General features: G+C 39.9%; 1 protein-coding gene across 1 annotated transcript; it reads right to left on the bottom strand.

Annotated features, from left to right (window-relative positions):
* Positions 1-2,469: 2,469 nt before the first annotated feature.
* EIF4E (eukaryotic translation initiation factor 4E) lies at positions 2,470-22,853 on the bottom strand. The gene is made up of 7 exons (XM_058803428.1): positions 22,767-22,853; positions 13,745-13,851; positions 12,030-12,125; positions 10,007-10,070; positions 8,017-8,130; positions 5,402-5,541; positions 2,470-3,529 (listed from the first exon to the last, which is right to left on the bottom strand). The coding sequence occupies exons 1-7, from the start codon at positions 22,782-22,784 to the stop codon at positions 3,415-3,417; spliced, it is 654 nt and encodes a 217-aa protein (XP_058659411.1). The 5' UTR covers positions 22,785-22,853; the 3' UTR covers positions 2,470-3,414.
* Positions 22,854-23,068: the final 215 nt, after the last annotated feature.

Raw genomic sequence — 23,068 nt, 5'->3', positions numbered from 1 at the left:
ATATCACATGGAAGATCCATGACACTTCCAGAGACTAAAATGCAAAATTTTCGTGGTTTTTTTTTTGTTTTTTTTTTTTTGCATTTAGTATGAGTCCCAGAATGGAGTCCAGAGTACTTTCTCCAAGCAATTTAGTAAGAATAGTAAGAAAGGATTCCATTAGGTAGGATGGAAGCTGTGAGCTCACTCCAAGCTTGGCTAAAAGCCACTACTCCAAGTTTCCAGAATTTGGCTAACACTGAAGTTTCCTGAGCTAGAGACAACTCGATAGACAAGACAGTGACAGTGCAGCAGGACAAACAAAAGCGACAATGAAAAGCATTGCACAGTCCAAGACTTAATGTTATACCCAGAAGCTGACAATTCACACATATTCCTCATCTATTGCCCCATCTTTACAGGCTGTATTTTGGCACATTCTTACAGCTCTTCTAGCACAGCAATTTCTGCTGTCTTTCCTTGCTCTGGTTTTGTACCACATAACCCCAACTTCCAAAAAGATGCTTTATAACATTACTCTGTAGTCTTCCCAGGCTTACTAAAACAACACACTGACAACAGCCTCCCCTTTAGCTGGGAGTTTAATGACACTGAATATTCTGCAGCAATAGGAGATAATTCAACATTTACTGCTTTGTCCTCTCCTGAGCCTGTGGCTGTTACAGTAATAGGCAGAATGGAGAGCTCTCCACTTTCTCCCGCAGCACACAAACTACACCACCATTATAATCAGAAGAACATTAGTATGCAGCACAAAGTGATTTGCAAGCTGGAGAAAACAAGTTTTGTGGTTATTTGCTTCCTCTAAAAACGAATTAAAGGCATAGGCTGTATGTTTGATAAAGCAACCATGCCAGCTAATTTCCTCTCAAGTCTTCTAAAAATACAGCAGTTATGTGAGCAGCAGAGAGCCTCACATCAACCTGCCTGCAGTTTTCATACTACAGTGCAAGTTAGATGGCTGCTTCAATAGGTTCAGCCTCAAAAACCTGAGGCCATAGCAAAAAAACCCCTATCAATCACTTTTCTAGATGAACAAAATGCTGCTACCCTAAGTAATACTCTGGTCAGTCTTGGAGTGCAATGAACAAATCCAATACTATGTAGTTCTCACAACAGCACTCACGTTAATGTCAATGCTCTTTACAAAAGGGCAGCACTACCACCATATACAGTGACACTCCTTTGCAGGAGCCTGGCTGCCATGCTCCCAAATTACACACACGCAGTCAGCACTCGGAAGGCTGATTCATCTTCATGTTCCCATGCACACAAGCATTACTGATGATTAGCTGAAGCTGGCAAACAGGCATGGACTGCTATATTCTACTATCAATGGACCTATTAAACAAACCTGACTTGCTCTCACACCTGCTGAATCAGGACAGGCAACCAGTTACAGGAGAATCCACAGAAACCAGCACACAAACAGCCTAGGCAGCTCTCTCCACATTCACAGATCTCCTGGCTGATGCCCAATACTGAAGGAATAGCATTTTAGATAGAGATGTCTACTCAAAGTGTTTATATTAAACAGTCGTAATAATGATCCAGACATTTTTGGCAGAGTCTGATATGCTCCTTATGACACATTTCTGAACAAATGTGCAAGAAAAGTGTTCAAGTCTATTTCAGCATGCAGACACTTGAGTGCCTTCATCAGGCAGATGCAACTGAAGCTTCACTGCCAGTGACTAAACTCGCTTTAATCAGTTATCACAAAGATCAAAACCCCAATAAGCACCTGCCTTGACACTTAGCTGAAGAAAGGCTCCACAGCCCTGGCAAGATCTTTAAGTACATCACACACTTTAAAAAAAAAAAAAAAAAAAAAGGCAAGAAATCAGTAATAAAGCACTGATTTTGCTGCATGCTCTAAGAGGTGGAAAGAACAAGCTTCTCGTTTTTTGCTCAAAATAAGTGAACTTGACCCTCAAATTCTCCTCCATCCCGTGAACTTCCAAGTAAACTAACAGCTCCCTGGAGTAACTTTCAAACAATGAAACAAAGCCTCAACTACTCAGACATATGTAATAGCAAGCTTTCTAGATACTCATACTTTTATTTACAGCCATGTCTCTGGGATGCTCTACTTGTTCTTTATGCATTATATCCTTGGAGCAAATCACTCACTGAAGCACTTTTACTGTAGCTCCTATCTGAAACTCAGTGAACAGCTTTCTGTGTACCCTTAAAATTCTTGGCTGGGCATAAAACAGAAGTCAAGAGAGAAACAACACAAACCATGATCAATTAGATCAACCACTAAGAAAGAACAGTAGCCACATTGATATAATTCCACTTTGATTTAGGGTGCTATCTAATAGGTTTATTAAAAGTTTCAACAGGCTATAGCTCCAGACTTTATCTTTCTTAGAAGACACTACAATAGAAGCCACAGTAGAGACTGCCTTGTCACGAGAGGTACAAACACTTGCTGTAGAGATGGAGAAATAAAAGGACAAATCTAGTTGTCTAAAAGACAATTCACTGTACACATTTTATTTACAGTTTTGTACACTGTCTTAGTATGAATGGGACCGCTTTTCTACTTGAGCCATTTTAACCAAAGCAAAATAACCTAAGTAATACAAAGTGTTAAAATACAGCATAAGATACAAAAACAGACATACTATTTCTAGTAAGGAATGTAAATTATGGTGTTACATAAAAAAAAAAAAATCCACATTTATGTTCAGGAAATCACACAAAAAGATCACTGATTTGACTGAAATGCATAAATCTGTAGCAAAGCTCTGATGTTACAAAAAAACCAAAAAATTACCAAAGAATGCACAAAATTCATGTTTATTCCACCTTTGTCATACTCCCAGATTCTTCACCAAATGTTACATGAGCAAAAACAACTGAAATCAAAATATCACTAATGTTATCAAATAGGGAAAACAAATAAATTAATCTAGCAGCCATCAGCAGAGGTTACAGCAAAGATGATGCTGTATAAAAAAATTGCTAGAAAACTGTATGCACCATACTCTTTTCCAAACCAGCAAAATCTTACTGCATACAATGCAAATGTAAAACAGAGTAATTTCCTGCAGGTACAGAAATGCAATTTCTTTTCCGAATACTGTGGATAAACAAATTACTTTTTTGCAATAGTAATGTTTCTACCAAGCTATTACAGAGTGGGCCAGAAACACACGTATGGATTTGGGGGGGGTGAAGTGTACTAAAATTCCGATTAGTAACGGTTACTTCGGCCAAAATAGAAAAATTGAACATAGAAGTAGAAGACAAAGGCGAATGAGACTTCTCACAAATCTTAGCAACATTTAGATGGAAATCAAATTTAAATGTAGTCCACTCTGCTTTTGAAGAGGCTTTGGTTCAGCTCCCAATCTCGATTGCTTGACGCAGTCTCCTATGAAAGAATACTCAGAAGGTGTCGCCTTAAACAACAAACCTATTTTTAGTGGTGGAGCCGCTCTTAGTAGCTGTGTCTGCATGGGACTGATAACCAATCACTATCTTTGGAGGAAGTCCTAATCTTTCCTTGTATACTCTCCTGGAGAGGAAAAGAAATAAAACAACAGTTTAAGCAAAGTCCTTAAGAAGGAATTAGTATCAGGACACCTGCTTTTAAGATCTGTGGACACCATTAAAAAAAAAAAAAAAGAGTTGCCCATTTAGAAACAATTTCTCAGATATGAATAAAGGACTTGAAATATGATTTTTCTAGTGTATTGCATCTAAATCCAAGTAAATTTTTTTAAAATGAGTTACCACATAATAGGACAAACTCTTCAAATAAATAAATTAATCGTAACAGGCCTAAATAAATGCAAAATGGAGGGATTCTATACTGCATTCATGTGAGTATCATTAAACCAAAAAGCTGTATTTCCACATACAGAAACAGAACAGCTATGAAGAACTCAAAGCACCACAATTTCAAATCTACAGAGATGATAAAGCCATGATAAACAGCAATTCCCTGGAACAGTCAGCTCTAATCACCCCACACACCGTGGCTGCAGAGAGTTGCTGTCTTTCCTTTAACTACTGACAGAAAGCAGACATCCCCAGACCTGGTCATGGGCACCTTAGCCAACAGAAGCTTTAAGAAAAACCACCTTGGATCTTATGTCTTCAGAGAAAGAAGCAGCAGTACCTGCCTTAGACACAAACACACCCACACACAGAGTGCTCCTTAGCACAGAGTGAGATGAAAGTCACTAATGGCCACTCCTGTCTGGAGTTAAGGTAACATGGGAGCAACCAGGCAACATAACTTACCTTGGTACTTGTGTCAGTTTGACAAAATCTTTACTTTTTCACAGTTCTCTAAAGGAGTCAACTCCTTAGTTAATGGTTTATAACATTCTAAATTGCTGTCTGATGTCTACTAGGTTTACTGCAACATTGTGGTAGCAGAAGATGAATACCTTAGTTTTGCTTGTTTGTTATTAAACACTTATCACTGAAGCCTGGAAACATGACTGTATAATTAAATTGTTAGTAGGAGGCAGACACAGATTCTTAAAGGCCCCAAAAAAATGCATGTATCAAAAAAGTCATCAGGTAGTGAAAAAAGTAAACTGCTATACCTGACAGTTCAAGTTTGGCTTAAGACAGATGCACTAAGCCAAGAAAATAAGTATTTTCATTGGTCTGCATGAGGTAAATGGCCTACCACGACAAATTTAACAGCAAGTTATTCTGAAGCATCAGTACTACAGAAGCCAATAAATACTTGTGTAATTAGTAATTGTAACCACATAATTGTGTAAACAGTAACTGTGTAGTCAGGAATACTTGCTACACACTAGAGCACAACATGCATTTTCCATAGCACAGACTCAACGTGAGATAACTATTGCTGCTTAACTTAAAGACTACAGCATGCAAGTCAAATAACCCACAAATCATCAGCACTACTTTATCTGTACTAAAATAGAGGCAAAACATAGGATGTGCTGTAGTTTCACAGCACTTCACTGTACAGCTCCCCCCCAAATTTGTGTACATCCTTCTGTGCTTAAGACTTGAAGCACCTTTCATATCTTATTTGTAAGCATCACTTTCCTGGAAAAAAATTGTATCAATGCTCTACTCTTACTGACTACCCACCTTTACAAACTGGCAGGCTGGAACAGATTGCACATTACCTACAGTTGTTAATTACAATGCCTTGTTGTGAAGTGAGAATTTTTGCCAAGATTTGTGTATCGGCATCTGTTAGTAACTACTCTGTACTGTAGCACTACCTCCACAGTAGTTCAGAAATGAAGAACTGAATACAATTTGGCACAATTACTTAAGCTTGGGATACAGCTCTGCACAGACTCCACTTGCCTGAAATGCCTCCTCCCTCAAGCTAAGTGGCTTCACATGCATGGTTCCACTCCAGAGCCGAGGCAGCGAGCACGTTACTTACCCTATATGCGTAACAGCATCCCTGTTTTCACATTCAGTTGTCCATATTGCTATTTTATCACCCTTAGTTCTAACATTAACAACAGCACCACACACATCATCGCTGTAGTCATCAAATGACTCCCCAATAAGGCACAGCAGCTGTGAAAGAGAAAGCAGTTCAGAGTCAGAATCCTGTTCTGTAGGAAAGCACTCAGTGTACACAAGGACTGAGAAACACATTTTACTGCCTACAGCCACTTGCCACACAACAATCATTTTCTATTTATTGCAGTGTCTTCTTCAAAGTATTTCAAGTTCCAAATATTACAAGTAAACACACTCTAGCAGGGCATCTTCCTTCTAAGTCTGAATTTTCCATTCCTCCTCCTCTGCCACCTGCTGCAAGTTCTGACACAGCTGATCATTTCCACAGTGCTGCCTTCCACCCCATCCTCCCAATCCAAAATAGGAGAAGAATTAAGCACTCTATTCTTCTTTCTACAGGACACTTAAAACAGGTGGACCAATCTGAACTTTGAGGTGTTTCCATCCATTATCTAGGAAGAATCTGTCAAGGATTATTTGCACAACATCAGGTACATAAGGTTTCATTTCCATGCTGAAGTCTATCAATTTAGAGGTAAATCTGACCACAGCCAGACAGTAAATGCTATCCAATGAAATGTTACTTCTGATCAACACAGGAAGCTTCAGCATTTCCATAAACTCTAAAGTGAGCATCAGTGATCCTGAACAGGGTTTAATACAATGCACCAATGCAGGTGCACAAGTAACACAAGATTCTTCCCCCCAGGTTTCTAGCAGTGAAGCTTGGAATTGGCCAGGAACATCAGACCAAGCAAGGTCACAGCTCCATGCAACATGCTAACTGTGAAAGTGGTATTTAAAATGTTCAGCCTGCCACCTGTAGAGCAAGCAATCCTGATACTCAAAACTAATGGTTTCTTGTGCTTGAGACAGATTCACCTGGCTATGCTGAATTAAAAAAAATAAAATCTTTCTGCACACTGAATCTGCAAATGGGCACTCTTTTCCTTCACTTGCACAGTACATTAAATACACAGCAGTTATGTCAGTATTGTGGTATCACTTATAACATTTGGAAATTCAACATGTTTGCAACTTCTCAAACAAAGCAGGTCTTCCAGTACCCATCACACCCACAAGGGCTGGCTTACTCAAGGAAATGCAAAAAGGACAAAGTCTGCTAATGAATAAATCAGGTATAACTAAACATGCTTTAAAAGTTACACCAAACTGCAGGCTGCACACACTCACTGAGTCATTCAAGCTATAAATAGTTGAGATCAACACACAAACATGCAAAATATCAACCGTCTTAGTTCACATGCAAGCAAAGATGACTGACATGCTCAATAAACACTCCTCAGGTACATTTTTCATGAGAGTTGCACAACAGGGAAAAAAGTCTTCTCAAATGAAGTTTAGTTCACAGTTAAGATCATAATATTATAATAAAAATTTGTTCCAAAGGGGAGCTATAAAGACTTTGATTTCTATTGCAGAAAATTGGTTGTATATAATTACTGGAATTAGAAGTGACAGGGTTGTTTCAGGGCACTTATCACAGTCACCTGGGTATTTAGGCTCTGTGCCATTGCTCACTGCTAAGCAAAAAGCAGAGCCCTCTGGCCTTCAGTTTGCACAGTCTATCTACATGTTTCCAAGCCATATGCCATGGCTATCAGCAGTCAGGACTCACACATGCATTAGGCCAAGCACATGCACCAGGATGTTCATTTGCTCACATGCAGTCACACTGCCCAGTACTGTAATGCTCAATGCTTCAAATCACAACTACAGTGACTACAAAGATCCTGAAATTCTGACATTTTGGACACCTCTGCTTTGATTCTGAAGGCCTTTTCTCCCTTTCAAAAGGGTGCAACACTCCTTGCCTCTCACAACAAGGACAAAAGATGAGAGATTTGCCAAGACTGCTGTGCATTGTCCTGTCTGCAATCCATGTCCCTAAATCCTAGATAACGCTAGACTGTCTTAGGCTATTCTGAGTCAGTTCCTAGACAATACATTTTTCTGTAATACATTTACTGCAATCCACACTAGAATTTACCATTCAATTTTATTCCAAAGAGATAAGAGCAATGGAAAAAAGAAGTATTTTTGTGGTATGTATATACAGGATGAATGTGCTATTATTGCCTACCCCAGCATTAAGATAAATACACAAAGAAAAAAGTAAATCTGAAAGTCCCTTGTTCAACAAAGCCAAAACCTGAAAACTATTCACTTTTTAAAAAAGTATTTGAAAACAAACTGTTTTGTCAATTGAACCAGCAAGTTGCACTCAAGACAATGTATTTTCACAGTAGTTCTACAGTAATGTTCTGTACATTACATGGGAAAAGCTTAATCTGTCCTACAGAACTCTCCCTGTTACAAGGAAGCATTAAGGCAGAATACACCCACATGAAGATCACTGTTGAAAAAACATGATTCAAATACAGCCTGTCAATAAAACCCTACAGGACACTCGCTGCAAGCAGTGAGAGTAGCATAGCACTCAAATACCCAATCAGTTAAATGTATTTTCACACAAACACAAGGCTCCTCAGCTCCACTGGTGCTTACTGTCTCTAGCCAGAAGCGATCAAGGTCACTTCGTCTCTGCTGCTTGTTTAGTGTAATTAGCCATCGGCCTCCTCGCTTGTTCTTCTCATCTTCCCACATGGGCTCAATCCCATCCTGCAAAGAAAGGCCACAAGTTAAAGCAGACTCCATCTCGTTTTCCTAAAGAGCCACCAAAAGGCCAGCGATAACTGGAACAGTTAGAAAAGAAAGAAGTGTACAGTTTAAGACATATACCAGAATGTCCGGAAATACTGTCTCACACCAATATAAAACTTCCAAAACAACAAGTGCGCACTAGTGAATTTTTGGTTCCACAGAAGCATCACAGTCCAGGCAAAAGTCTTAGCTACATATTACATTTTAAAAAAATCCTGAGGCAACAAGCAAAGACAACCACCTGCTTTGCCCTGCATTAAACCAGAACATAGCTGCTAATTTTATCTGGAGTCCTTATTTTATGTCTTGCACTCAGTGTAAGATCAGCCAAGTGCTTCTTCACTCATGCATACAGATTATTTCACTTAAACAGACACCTTTGGCAGTCTCTCTCAATGACTTCCTTCACATGCAAGATGATAATAAGGGAATTTTCATTGTTGGAGAGAGAAAGAAAAAAACCAAAACAAGATACCCTTTCAAAGCAAGATCTGATTCACATTTTGCCCGGAGCCCTGCACTGAATGAAATTATTCTGTATATGCTGATACAGCAAAGCAGGAGCTACCACTCCTGTATCAACCAGCTATGCTGCACTTCAGAAAGTCATTAAAAAGGTAAGTAATTGTCTGAACAGAGGAATTCTGTAAGAACTGCCCACTAAGAACTGCACAACAAAACTTACGGCTGAAAACTAAGTGTTCAACACGCAGGGTGGAATGGTGTCATCTCACTTTAAATATAACACCCTCACTGGCAGCTGCAGAGCTTAAACTACTTCATCACCTTTAAGAGGACCTCTTAAGAGGTCACAACTGAAGGACAGCAGTAAGAGATTGCCTGGAAGCCTGAAGCAGTTGCCAATTCTATACCTGTTCCATGAAGTTACATAATTATTACTGCTTGATGACAAGCAAACAGAGCAGATACACACACTTAATTAAAACACAAATTAAGAATTGATGCAAAAAATACAAGCAATATCCATAGATACCCTAATCTCTGAAGGGCCTATAGCTTCTTAAAATTCTAGTAAGCTTTCTCAGTCACCTAGAATACCATTACCTTCCCAAACCCAAGCAGCAGCACCTCTTCACTACAAACAGTGCACACAGTCTGCTGAGGAGCCCCAGCCTGCAGCTACATTTTATGAGCAAAGGAGCAACCAGGCACCAGCACTTCAGGGAGTATTGAGGTGCTGGAATCCAGAAAGGAAGCTGCATGATAGAAGCACTACCAAGAGTTAGGATTTAACTTAGATCCCCAGTTGAGATCTCTGCCCTAGCTGAGCCATGATTTCATGTACACTTTCCCCATTCACTAGTATGGATACTTCCACAGAATGTTCTTATTGTTCACGTTGGGTGCACTTTCCTATTTCATGCTTAAGTAATACAGCATTTACCTGGTAGTATAGAAATTATTAGGAGTACTGTGGATCTGGCTAGCAGTACCCAGAATGAACATGGGGCAACACTGCTGCCTCCCACAGACATTTTAACTCATTTCACATCAAGTGGCAGAGCTGGAAAACCTTTTATATTAGAAAAAATTACACTTAATTGTTTGCACAAACATCTCAAACGTAAAATGAAGACTAATACAGTCACAGATTAAAATCTACTGTCTAATGTGTGTTAAGCAAGTGTTTGCAATTTCAGAAGTGACAACCTGATTTTCAGACAATGGGATTTCCTCAAAAAAATTAACACCTTTATGACATTCCCAACCATGTTCCTAAATGTCTTAAGTGAAATAACTGGACAGTGTCTTGCTTAGTCAGGTAACCATCCATCAACACCCTTAACTCAAGAAAAAATGTTAGCAAGCCTACCTTAAAGAGCGAGTAGTCACAACCAGGCATTAAATTACTAGAGAGCTGGATATGGTTGTATAAACTATTGGAGGGGAAAAAAAGCAGGATTAGAAACAAAGCATTGTTTTAAGGTACAAAATTCTTAAACGAATTTAAGACATGAGTAAACAAAGCCCAAAAATTAAGGAGCAATAAAATTATTTCAGAAGCAACCCTATTTCTTTAGTGTTTTTAACAATATAAAATATCAGTACTAAGATGTTCTAGGCTTAAAGCAGCAAAATGGAATATGAACCTCACAACTGCTTTTAAACTGATTTCCAATGCTTCTTTTATACCTAGTTCTAAGGTTTAGAACTCAAGTCCAAAGTTATTAGGAACATAACTCACTGAGCTTTCATGGCAAGAGGTTCTGTGTCCATGAGTATTTAATATATTCATGGAATAAGGAGAATTGTTTCTATTTCTAGGGCTACTCACACCGCTGAGAGTTTTTTTAGGAGAAATGCTCAGCCTTGCTGTTTGATACAGCACCCTAGGTATGAATGCTGTAGGCCTGATAATTCAAATTACAGACTCAAAAGGCAAGAACACATGATAGACAATAAAATGTATATCCAGAATTAAATTTACAACTGTGCAATTCAGAAAAACAAAGGAGTACATAGTATCTCCTCCTCAAACAAGGAAAAAAATGCCTTTTTTCATCCCTAACAGGTCAGACTTCAGAAAGAGGCCTGTACATTTTACAGCAACCTGTAGCCTAAGACCAACTAATATGAAGGCATAGTTCAGCATCAAAAAGAAAACTGATTACTATGATGTTCTAACAATGAGATATCACACAAAGGAATTTGTAACACCAGTTACAAATTTAACAGTTTGCCTCTTTCAAGTCTACCTTGACACTGAAATTTTCTCCCCAGAGCAACACACCTATTTCCCACTACAGCCACAAAGGAGGTGCAACTTAACTGCTGGTGGCTGATCTTACACCTTCACTGCAGACATCTAGATTACTTTTTAATCACCAAGACTATCCTGGTTATAGAAGCTCAAAAACTTATCCTTAACCAACTTTAGTAGTGAACTTCAAACAACTCAGCTGCCCATCACATACCCCACTGCTGTCAGCTGAGTGAATCACAGTTTGCAGTCATCCCCACAGCAGGAATGGAAAGCTGGTTACAAGCCCAGAATCCCATGCCCTGTCAAGACTGCACCAACAAAGTTACTGAAAGGGCTGAAGCATTTTTCCTGCCTTTGCTAATGGGTCACTGATGGGTCCTATTACTACATTCTGACTCCATCTCCCTCCATGGGGATCACATCCAAAAAAAGTATGCAAAAATGAGGACCCTATCACTCAATGTAGCAAGAAACACTAAGATCAAATACATAATGTTTTTTTGTTCACTCTCAGTGTTGCAGCACTTGCATTTTCTCCATGTTTTAGCATCATGGCAGGCAAAAATCTTGATTGAAGCAAGTGATTGGAAAGCACAGGCCCACCTCCAGGGGTTTTTTATTGCTGTTGGAGCCTAACCACTCTCACAGACCTTCAACTTAGAATGATGGCCATTTCTTCTGTAACCTCCAACAAATTTTTTTTCAGGAATGCCATTAATCTGCATGAGTCTCAACAACCACAGTCCAGATTCAGGCACTCTTGAACATGCAACATGAGCCACTTAATCAAGGAGGAAAACGTGGGGCCATGGAAGTGGCAATCAGTTGGCCACCAGAATTTACAGGTTCATGTTACTATGAGATAGCTACTCCACAAATTAAATGTTCCACATGTCTGTTATATACACATGAATATAAGCAGTGTTGCAGTGCTTCAGCAAGACAATGCACATTTAAAGGATGAAGAACTCCATTTGCATTTTCTTCAACAGACTCCACCTTCAATTTTGCAAGTATTTCAGATTACACTAAAGAATTGGCAGTTAATGGAGTACTTATGGGTTTTCTGACTTGGACATAAGCTGCCAACAAACCCCAAAATGATCGTGCAGATTGAAAAATCTTTACTTACGCCCAAAAATCCTCAACAGTATCAAACTTTGAGATAAGACGAAGATTTGCTTGCCAAGTTTTGCTCTTGTCATTTTTAAAAAACCAGAGTGCCCATCTAAAGGAGAACAAAATAAAAACATATAGAAATTAAAGTATATTAAAAATGTAATTATTTCTATTGTTGTATTCAAACTAATTGCAAACCTTAATATATTATGAGCATGGAAGTCAGTTTTCATCAATAAGCTACATGATCAATTCTTTACAGACAGACAATGTTTGTGCTTTCATTACAAGAATTATGTCAGACTTCATTAATCCATTAGGTAAATATTTTAAATAGCTTAGGAATTCTTTTAAGACTCTAAACTTCAGATGTTTCTCCTTGCTGTCACTGCTAAACTGTAATCCCCTACCACAAACAACTGATAATGGTCTAAAACAACACCAATTCAAACTGGGCTCCCTGGCCAGTAATTTCCTTGTAAAGGTTACATAAGTAAATTAAATCACTCTAAAGCTATGTATGACATGAAAGCTTCCCAAGCATTCACATACTAGGAAAGCATAAATTTTAAAATGCAAGCTGCATTTTAAGCTTACTAATGGCAACCACCTCAAATGCCCACAAATTGACTGTTTCAAGTTTTAAAAGTAGCATATATAAAGACGAGATTGAATGAAAAAAATAATCTGAGTACAAATATCAAGACAAAATTGAACCTTCCACACAAAGATGCTCTTTCTGAATCTAAAAAGCATCATTGCAGCAATTTAAAATGCTGGAATAGGATACCTAGTGAGGCATTTAATCGAACAGTTGGGATTTTTTTCCACTCTGATCATTTCAGTAGTGTTGAGATAAATATAGCCTAGTGCTAATTTGAGTTATCTTCTCTCAGCAGAAAGCTTGAAATAACAAGGTGTCAAATCTGTTGTTTTGAGACCCTTCCTGACATTTCAAACTTCGTTGTAAAAGTTTACTCCATTCCAGTAATAGCCTCACTAACACTTGTAAGGAACTGTTAGCATCAATTTAGTCAAGGTGTTCAGGAGAAGGAAGATGGAAGCCAAAAGACTACAAGGAAAGTGGGATACATGCAGCACAGCACTACAGGGAAGCACTATTTTCCACACTTGCTCCAAACTTAAACTGAGACTAAGGTATCACTTGATAAAAGGTACCTGCCAACAATAAGTACTGAGCATTCCACAGTAACTCATCAGCTCACTTGGGAGAAAATGACTTCCAAGACGGTCTTTTTGAAGCTCTAAGAGGGCTTGAATTTCACTAACTTTGAAATATAATATTAACTGCAAGTTTTTACCACCAGCACCTTAATTTACCCAAGTACAAGGCAGAATGCAAGGTTTCCCAGTTCTAGTGGGCAGCAGCTTCATCTCAGTGTCAGCTTCTTAAAATACACCAGACAAAATCAACAAAAGCTCTGCCTGCCTCCAACTAAAAGCAAAGTCATGCTCTTTCAAAGTACCTGGCTGCATTTGAAAACTCGCAAATGCTTTCAGCCTCTGTAACTGCACTACCTGAAGAAGACTGAACATTAACATCTGGATCAGATTCTCCTTACTCTGCAACCCCACTGCAAAAATCTTCAAAAAAAACCCCAAGAATTCCCAAAATACTGCTAGAGAATATAAGGTCAACAAGAGCCACAAAGCCACAGGCATTTTTCTATCCCTGGCAAAACTACAGTCAGTTTCTGTACCATTTACCTGTTTTGTAGTGGATGTTTAATGTACTGTTCAGGGCTGGCAACCTCCTGACTAGGTGCTGGCTCAGTTTTCTCCTCTTCTGCAGGTTGGGGGTTGGGAGTGGTTTCCTGTTTGAAGAGAGGAGTTATTAACACATTCCTTCTTTACTTTTATCGAAGTAATTTAGGTTTCTAAAGTTACTTTATAAGAGTTCCTATAATTTATCTTGATTGCGGGCCCACATCACGTAATGGAAGCACGATTTGTATCCCTTTATTCTTCAACATCTGAACAGGTCCTACAATAAGCACTAACTTCAGAAATTTGCATTCTGCTGTTCAGTGATTTGCTTCCTATGTAATTTGTTTCCAAAATGGTTTACTATACATACTTGTCTAATTTTGAAATAGTTTTGAGTGCTATTTTAGAAATACACAATCTATGTTATCTAGAATATGCACATCTAGAATAAATTCAGAGAATAATAACTTCAGAACGAAAATTATTTTTATCAGCTTCTGACAGAGCATCATTTGAAACAAGTGTACAGGCTCCGTTATTTAAAAAACCTATTAATACAAGTAGAAGATAAAACTAAAATTCTCAGATCTAAAATCAGCTATTGCAAGCAGCTAGAAGCCAAGCTAGTGCAGTTATCTTTGTATTTGCAACATCATCATGAACCAAACAGCAGAATTTGATTGAACACACATCAGTTCTCAAATTTCCAACTGAAATAAATGTGCTTACTGGTTTAGTATGTATTAGATTGATTTCAAGAGTTATTTTTCAACTTTCTAGAGACAGCTCTAGAAATATTAAATATACTTTAACATAAAGTAGTAAATTATATTCTCTTTGCATGCAAACCCCCTCAGGCTTGTCATTCAGTTTGAGAAGTCACTGTGTCAGATTTGAAATTCTAATGCCTTCCCATCAAACCAGGGAATACAAAACTTTATTGTGATGCCAAGTGTCCCTGCCAGTTACCACCATCCCTCCCTAACCTGCAATCCATGCTGGAATATTACAGAAACACAAAGGAGGACTGCTGATCCTTCCCAAGAGCTAACACAAAAATGCTTGTACAGCTGACCCCATGAAAGAAAAAGCAGTTCAGTAATATAAATAAAGGCTAAGTATAGCAGACCCAAAGACTCCAGACATTTCCAAGTGTGGCAATCCAAGAGTAGTATTTTAAAATTAATTTAAATTTTCTGGTTTTAACAGAAAAAAATAACATAGGAGTGAATTAAGTAATGTTAAGCAATTTAATTAATGGAACAGTTTACTCCAGACTTCCACATACATTTATCACACCAAAGCTGTTGAAAAGTGGATTTGAAGTGATAACACTGTTCTATCTTCACAGACCCAGATGGTAAACTCTCCTGGATAACACCTGAAGATCTGTCTTAACAGGGATTTTCTTTTCATTATCAATATATTTAACATTGTTAAGCATGATATTACGCTTTACATCACAGAAGTTACTCCTTTATGTTGACAATAATTAAGTATGCCTAGTTTAACAGCCCACCTAGAAAAACACCTCATGACATTTCAGAACACCTACATGCACCTGCACTCACAGTGAAGAGACTGACATGTCAAGATCTAACAGGAGCACTTGGCCAGTGCTTTGATTTACACAGTACAATAGCACAATTCCCTTCCTCTAAATAAAACTAAATGCTTCCTGAGGATCTCCCAAAGGGATCATCACTAACAAACCCACAGAAGCACAGTGTTGAAAAATTTATCACATCTCCTCCAGTGTAATACTATAAAAAGCTAAGCAGACCTTCAAAAAACCATAGAATTTGAAGAACTTACTATCTGGAACAGAATTTCTAGTGTTACCCCCACTTACTTTTGGTATCATTCATCTTTAATCACACAAAAGCATCCCACTGAACAATTCAAGACAGACAGTGCACAGAAGCTGTCTAATTCACCAAGGAAGCACTTCAATACTTCCTCCTTCACACTATCTGTACTACAAAGAAACAAGTACAGACAACCAAAATTTAAGTGTGGTTCCTTCAGGGGCTCCTAACTAGAAAATTCAGAAAAGTTACACATGCAAATACAGTAAGAAAAATTCTGCTGATGTGCTGGAATAGCACTAGGTTTTGTGATAAAGCTTGCTTGCAGTCACAATACTCTGCAGCTGTGACATCTAATATTCACAACTAATTTACAAATGCTATTACACCAGGAATTTTAACATCAAACAGACTCACTCTTGCTGAATGCAGATGCAGAGTATCTTCCAAAAACAATTTCAGTTGGGAATCTCATGTTTGCTCAGCAACTAGCTTTCAACATACAAAGGGCTAATCCCAAAGTCTCCCTGGTCACTCTTCCAGAATTATCACAACTACATAAAATGGAAGAATCAATACAAAACCACTGAGCACATGCAGGGCTAAACTGTTTCATAACTTCTAACAAAAGGCTACCTTAAAAAGGATTAAGGCAGCACAGTCAGACAAAAAAAAAAAAAAAAAACACAATGAACCTCAACACCTGCCTGGTACACTAACAATCATCATCCTTCACACATCTACATGAAATTCTGGTTTTGGACAAACAGAAGACATCTGACTCAGCACACGCATTCTACTTAAACCACCACAATATCAAGCCTCTTCAGATATTCTGAAAGCTACATGGCATTCATGAAACTCAGACTAACAATTATTCAAGCTCCTGTCCTAAACAAGACAATGACAGCTCAGCTCCAAAGCCCACCTAACAATGACCCTGACCCAGGACTGTGCCATTCTCCTCAAAAACTATGCCACCAGAAGAGACTTTTTTTCAACACCAGGCTGCCCCATTCAAGGATAGCTACAGGCCTACACACAGAACTTATTATTAGAGAATATTATTTCTGCCTGGCCTCAGAGAGAAGCCTAAACCAGCTTATTGCCACTTCCTTCTGTTTCCCACAGCCATCAAGGAAAACAGAAAAATAACCATTTTAATTTTGGGCTGGTTAATCACGATCAGCTCCTCTTTCCTTTCATCTAACCTTTAGCTCACTGCTGAGTACCAAAATGAAATGCCTGTAATACCAAAGCACTTCCTGTTATTAGTCAAATAGAAGCCATCTAAGTTTGTTAATTGGTATTTAAAGTCCTTTTAACGTCCTGATATCCAAGAAATTCTACAAGAAATTGCATACAATTCTATTCTATAAATATCACATGAATTAATGTCCACATTTTTAGCAACCCACAGCTTGGAACCCTGCAATTGCAACACTATTAACCAAAGTCAGACTGAGTCCACCTGCAGTTTCTGGACTACTTTATTTAAAATCCTTCATAATACTTTACCATTGCTCATAACTAATGTATTCTTTAACCTAAAATTGACTCTATGCACTAAGTAACCATTGAGTTTGCTGCTTTTAAAAGTAATAAAATAGGGTAGTACTACCAGATAAACTGGAAAGCATGGCCAATCCCATTTCTCATACACAAGACAGCACATAATTAAGTGACATTTATTCACCACCCACACGGTTTTTGATGTAGGAATCAGCCTGCAGAAGCCCATGAAACATCTGCCTACTCAGCATTTAATGACTCTGTATATCTGCAATTACTCAGATTTGGACACTTGCAAATTTAATTGGTGTTATTTACTCTTTCTCCACAGCACATAATGACCAACATATCAAAGAAAGGTGTGCACGTCACTGGGACAGGAAACAAAGCATTTGCAATAAAAACTGCTTCATCAGGTTTGTTTATTAACGAGAACAAGCAGCTTGACTAGGTTTTACTAAGGGCTTTCAGATGCTGCCCAGACCACATTAATGTCATTAGTTGTCTACAGAAGTTGTTTAGCAAGTCCAGTTGGAGTGCAACAATTACTGCCCAAAAGTACATAACCTGGCACTATTACATGCTCTTGGTGAAGGCTAAGAGAATTCATTAGTGGAAGAGGCTTTCCAAGTCTGTTGCATTAAACCAAAGTAAGTGACATTATGGAGTTTTCACCTTCTTCCTTAGAGCTTCTAAAAGAAGAAAACTGTATGCTTCAGTTACCTGATGTCTTTGAAAAAACAATTTCTACTATCTGCTGGTGCTTAGGTGTCTTGTGGGTAACTGCTATGATACCACAGTTAGGTTAATTTCCAAAGCACAAAATTCAAGAGCTATTTATTTCAAAACATTCTGGACCAAAAAAAAAAAAAAAAAATCTTAAAGCACACCCACAAGTATTTATTACCTCCTGTAAGAAAACAAACCAAGTGATCATGTGACACACAACTCTGGAATGACTGTGCAGAGGTAAAAATCATATGTAGTACATGGAATAGCAACTGGAAAAGAGGTACTAAGAGCCACCTGTTACCAATTAAAAAGTGTGAAGTAGATTTCCAGACACCAGGACAAAGAAAGGATTTCTACTTGTGACACAGCAAGGCATAATAGAGAGCAACTATCCTGACTACATTAATCATTATTTAGAACACCATAGATTTTTAGACAGGCAACCACTATCAGAACACAAGCATGAAACTGGATTTTAACTGAGTGACATCCCCTCACTTTACAACAGAAGTGAACATGTGTACAGGAGAACAGGAATAAAAGACTAAGTAAAAAAGTCACACACTTCCTCCATGGTCAAAGGTTTTCTAGGAAATATCACCTCAGACTTAAAAGATACAGAGACTCTTTATAGCCCTGTTAACTTCTGCAAAATGGGTTATATACTCATGAAAATGCCCATCAGATTTTTGCCATTTACCTCACAAACTTCTAACTAGCATTAACAGCTTACAAGCAATATCAAACTACCTCAGTATCTTGGAGGGTTTTGCAGCTGCCTAAGCAAGTTACCCTTGTGCTAACACCTCTTACCCCATCCTGCACTCTGCTGCTGCCTTTGCCACTGAACACAAAATCAACCCATGGGATGAGCTTCCACATAGAACATTCTGTCACTTCTAAAGCACTCTGACAAGAAAACTTCCCAAAAGTGCTAGAGAGAACAGTTCAGATGATTCAAAGAACAAAAAGCCTCTAGTCTCCCCAAACACTCCCACACAAAAGACCTCCATGTTTCACAAGTATACTGAACCTCTGGTTCAACAGAGAATTTTACGTCCGCTGAAAATTAACAATACGTTCAACCTTCAGAAAATAATTTAAAGTAGAATGTATGAATGGTCAAAAGAGGCCTTCAAAGAAAAAGTACTGGATTTGCTACTGGTATGCCCAGTGATTGCAAAGGATGTCATACATATAGGTTATCTGATGAACAGCTCAGAGCACAAGAGAAACAGACATCTACTAAAAAAAACCCAACTTTTAAACAGTTAAAATTTCTGCCTTACATCCACTACACAGAATCAAGGACAACTGGCAGGTGAAGGCCACTAACAGCAGTCGTGTCACAGCACACACATCTGCACATCACACCTCCCTTACACCAATGTCCTACACAGGAACAGGCTTTAAACTTCAATAAACGAGGACTACTGCAAGACAATAAACAGCTTCCAAACTCAAGTTTAACCTTGACTACAGAATATTTCAAAAGTGAAAGACAATTTAGCTGAGGAACAAGTCACATTAATTGACATTTAAAGTCTGCATGTCTCTTTCACAATGCAGGCACTCTACCAACATCCATTATTTAATGCTCCCCTCTATCTCCTCAAAATTCAAACTAATCTTTAGAAAGCTGCCAAAATGGACACATTTTCCATCAAAAAGTTTCCTATGTACCTCCACACCTACATGTAGTACCAGTAATGAAACACAGCTTGATTTCATATGCTATTTTTATGCATTTCTTTGAAGTAAGTTTGGTATTTTATATGCTATGCGAAATGCAATTATTCAAAATTACTTTCAGAAAAATCTTTATCTCAAAAAATTTACAAGATGTACAACATACTCCTCTTAGAGGAAGTTCCATATTCACTCAGATATGTTACTTAAAATTCAAAAGCTTATGATAAATATCCTCAATTATAAAATAGCATGAAAGGTACATCTATCCTGTATCATTTCAGAAAAATGCAATGAGCAAGCAACTGTGTTCACTGCAGTTCAATGCTATACTGACTTCAAGCCGAGCAAGTCACTGACTTCTACAGCAGAAATACCCAGCAACAAGAGCAAGTCTGAAGATGAATTACACTTACATGCCACCTGTCTGCAAATAATGCAAAATAAATACCTTTCAGCCTACATTGAATTTTAGGAGCTATTATGAATTTTCCAGAATTTTAAGATCCTATACCTCTATGCTTGTAATCCCTTGAGAAAACAGTTTCTTTTAAATAAAGTTTTGATTCCCACCTATGTAGGATTACCTTCTCAAACAAGCACTTTTCAAATTACAGATAACTGAAATGTCACTTGTTGTAGGCTAAAAAAAACAAAGTTAAATTTACAAGAATTGCATTTATGACAATACCTGCCATTAAGCAAAAATACAAAAGAACCATGATGCCATTTCCAATTTGCACAATGAGATATGAGATTCACATGCACCTAGAAGTTACAGGTTTTGTGCAGATATATTTTAAAGTCACCTTTGGTAAATTACTGTTTACTAAAGCATTACTACTGCTTTTGTTGTGGACTTTTGCATGGTTTTACCTGATCACATTTAATCCTCAAAGGCTGTATGAGCACTCTAACAGGTGACACTTCTGCATGTTCTCAAAAATCAATCTGAGTATTTTAAAAAGAAAAAACCTAGACATCACAAGAAAAACTGAGAATTTTAACTTGTCAGTGTTGCAGAGGTTTATGCTCTCCTTACAGCGGTGAAGTAAACCACAGTGAAATTGGTCTGTATTTAAATGGAATAATCTTGCGTTTTTTGACAGCTATTATGGGACTCTCTACAGAACTCTCAACTCAAGTTTCTGGACTTGTTAACAGTCTGAAACATTTTTCAAGCCTCTTAAGGCCTTCAATGTATGCTACTTTTGAAACCATCACAGCACTAGAAACATCACTGACCTCAGTAGAAGCCTGTATTAAAAAAAACTAAGAACAACCCATACTCAGTTGTATTTTCATTTCCCAAGACACACTCCCCCCACCAGGAACGCATTACAGATGACATCTCTACAAACCCAGGTCCAGATTTTGCAGGTGAGCAACAGAAAGGCCTCCCTATGAGGAAGAGGTAATCCCTAAGCACACATGCAATTAAATTGTTCAGCTGCAAAGCACGCAGTGTTTCTGCAACACCTCTGACCTCAGTCACTATGCAAGTCTAACTCTGGGCTTAGGCAGGAGAAGGAAGCCACCTATAAGGACAATAAACAAAGACTTTGTTATTTACTTCAATTTGAAAATGAGCAAGCACAGGTGATAGCTGACTCCTGGATATGAACACACTGCAGCTACAGCAGAACATTTGACAATTGAGTTAATTACTTAAACTGTTGTGAGTGCTGCCCCATCTTCTACTTTCAAGGGTTCAGCACAACTGCTCATGCTGAACTGGATCTGGGCAATCAATCTTGCTCGGACACAGCATGACAAAAGCAATTGTTTACTTTCTGCTACATTAGGCCAGATCTACCTCAATGTGCAGATGGAGTTAATGGAGAAAATGATGCAAAGACAGTTTTTGTGTCAGCAGCACAGCAAAGAAAGCAACAAGGCACAGGCCTTCAGAGTAATTTCAATTTCTAAAGGCTGTATTGCAAATTATTTATTGCAATTTCTACTAAGCTCCACAGTCACCACAAAGCACTGCACTGAGAGGAAGCCTTCATCCTCAGATATGTGGGCAACAACTCAAAGAGTGGCTTTTGGATGTGAAAACAAGTGTTTAGCACTGGCTGAAGAACATGGGAAAAGTGCTGCTGGCAGTCTGTCTTGCACTTCTAATAAATTACACTCTCCCTGTACAGAACTGCTGCCATGCAATTTATAAATGCTGACCCACAGCAATCTCTTCCTTGTAGGTAAAAATATGGGGCTCAGTCCACAGAAGAAAACCATTAAGAGAAAAATCAGTGCCCCTAACACAAAAGGGCAAAATTAGTCTTTATATAAAACCACCGATTTTCAAACTTTGTTCACTTTGTCTAAATGTTACAAAGCCTCCCCAAACAGCACACTGGCTGTTTAGCTGGTATGCACAGCAGCAAGACACCAGCCCTCTTTAACTGTGTTTTCTTGTAACCCTAACAGAGTCTTCTGCTGTCCTCTCCTCATGATACACAATCATGTGGGATTAGAATAACAACTGTACTTGGATCACTTCCAGCTGCTCCAGCTCATTATGGAAGTGCGGGCTGGGGCTACGTTTGTAAGACCGAGCATAATACCATGAACATAACTTATAACCTGGAAAAAAAAAAAAAAAAAGAAGTACTGAATTATCATGGAAGGTCTCAAAAGAAAAAAACCCAAACACCCCTGGAATAAAAGATGACACAACCCGGCAAAGACGATTTCGTTTGCCGAGTCTCACCAGTGGGGCTGCTGTCGCGGCTGCCCCAGCAGCGCATCTGTGCCTTACCGAGCCCGCGCTCGCTCAGCGCGGTGCCTGTCCCGGGGCCAGCGGGGCACAGCGCGCCGGGAGCGCGGCCCTTCCCCGCAGCCGGAGGAGCCGCCCCTGGCCTCCCGGCTCGCCGCGGCGGCGGGAACCAACATGGCCACCCCCACCGCGCCACATGCGCCGGGCGGGCCGGGCGGCCGCCGGGGCCGCGGGCGGGGCGCCACACAATAGGCGCCGCCGGACCGCGGGCCCCGCTCCCGCCGGGCCCCACCGGAGCCGCGGCCGCCGCACGGGGGTGGCGGTGCCGGCACAGCCACAGCGCCCGCCGCCCCCTCCCCCGCCCCGGCCCCTGCGAGCGTGCGCTCCTCGCCGGCCTCCCCGGCCAGCCGCCTCCTGCCTGCCTGCCCGCCCGGGGCCCCGCCGCGCCCTCGCCCATCGCGGCCGGCGGAGCGGCGTCTCGACGAGGAGGAAGAGGATCAGGATGCGGTGGGAGGCCGGCAAGGGAAAGGCGGGCGGGAGAAGGGACGGCGGCACTCACCGGCTCCACCGCCGCCATCTTAGAGCGCTCGGATCGCGGACGCACCGCGGGGCGGGGCGGGGGCGGGTAAAGGCCCCGGGCCGCACGTGATTGGCCGCCCGGTGGTCACGAGCGCCCGGCGGCCGTTTGGGGCGCGCTGCGCGCCGGGAGATGTAGTCGTCAGGCGCGGGGGCCGCCGGGAGCCCCTCCTACTGTCGCCCGGGCAGGAAGAGGCGGGCGGGGGCGGGAGCGCCCTCTGGCGACCGCTGTGGGAGCGGCACCGCCTGCGCCGAGCGCACGGAACGACCCCGAGCGCCGGAGCC

This window comes from Ammospiza caudacuta, chromosome 4, assembly GCF_027887145.1.
Source record: "Ammospiza caudacuta isolate bAmmCau1 chromosome 4, bAmmCau1.pri, whole genome shotgun sequence".
In the NCBI taxonomy this organism is placed as follows: domain Eukaryota; kingdom Metazoa; phylum Chordata; class Aves; order Passeriformes; family Passerellidae; genus Ammospiza; species Ammospiza caudacuta.
Note: the sequence above shows the minus strand (reverse complement) of the source record. Positions and strands in the feature narration are given on the sequence as shown.

Coding starts and splice junctions, on each gene's coding strand:
- EIF4E (XM_058803428.1), bottom strand. Junction 12,126..13,744: donor AAACATCCACTACAAAACAG/GTAAATGGTACA, acceptor GTTCTCCTTTAG/ATGGGCACTCTGGTTTTTTA. Junction 5,542..8,016: donor ATCGCTTCTGGCTAGAGACA/GTAAGCACCAGT, acceptor TCTCTTTCACAG/CTGCTGTGCCTTATTGGGGA.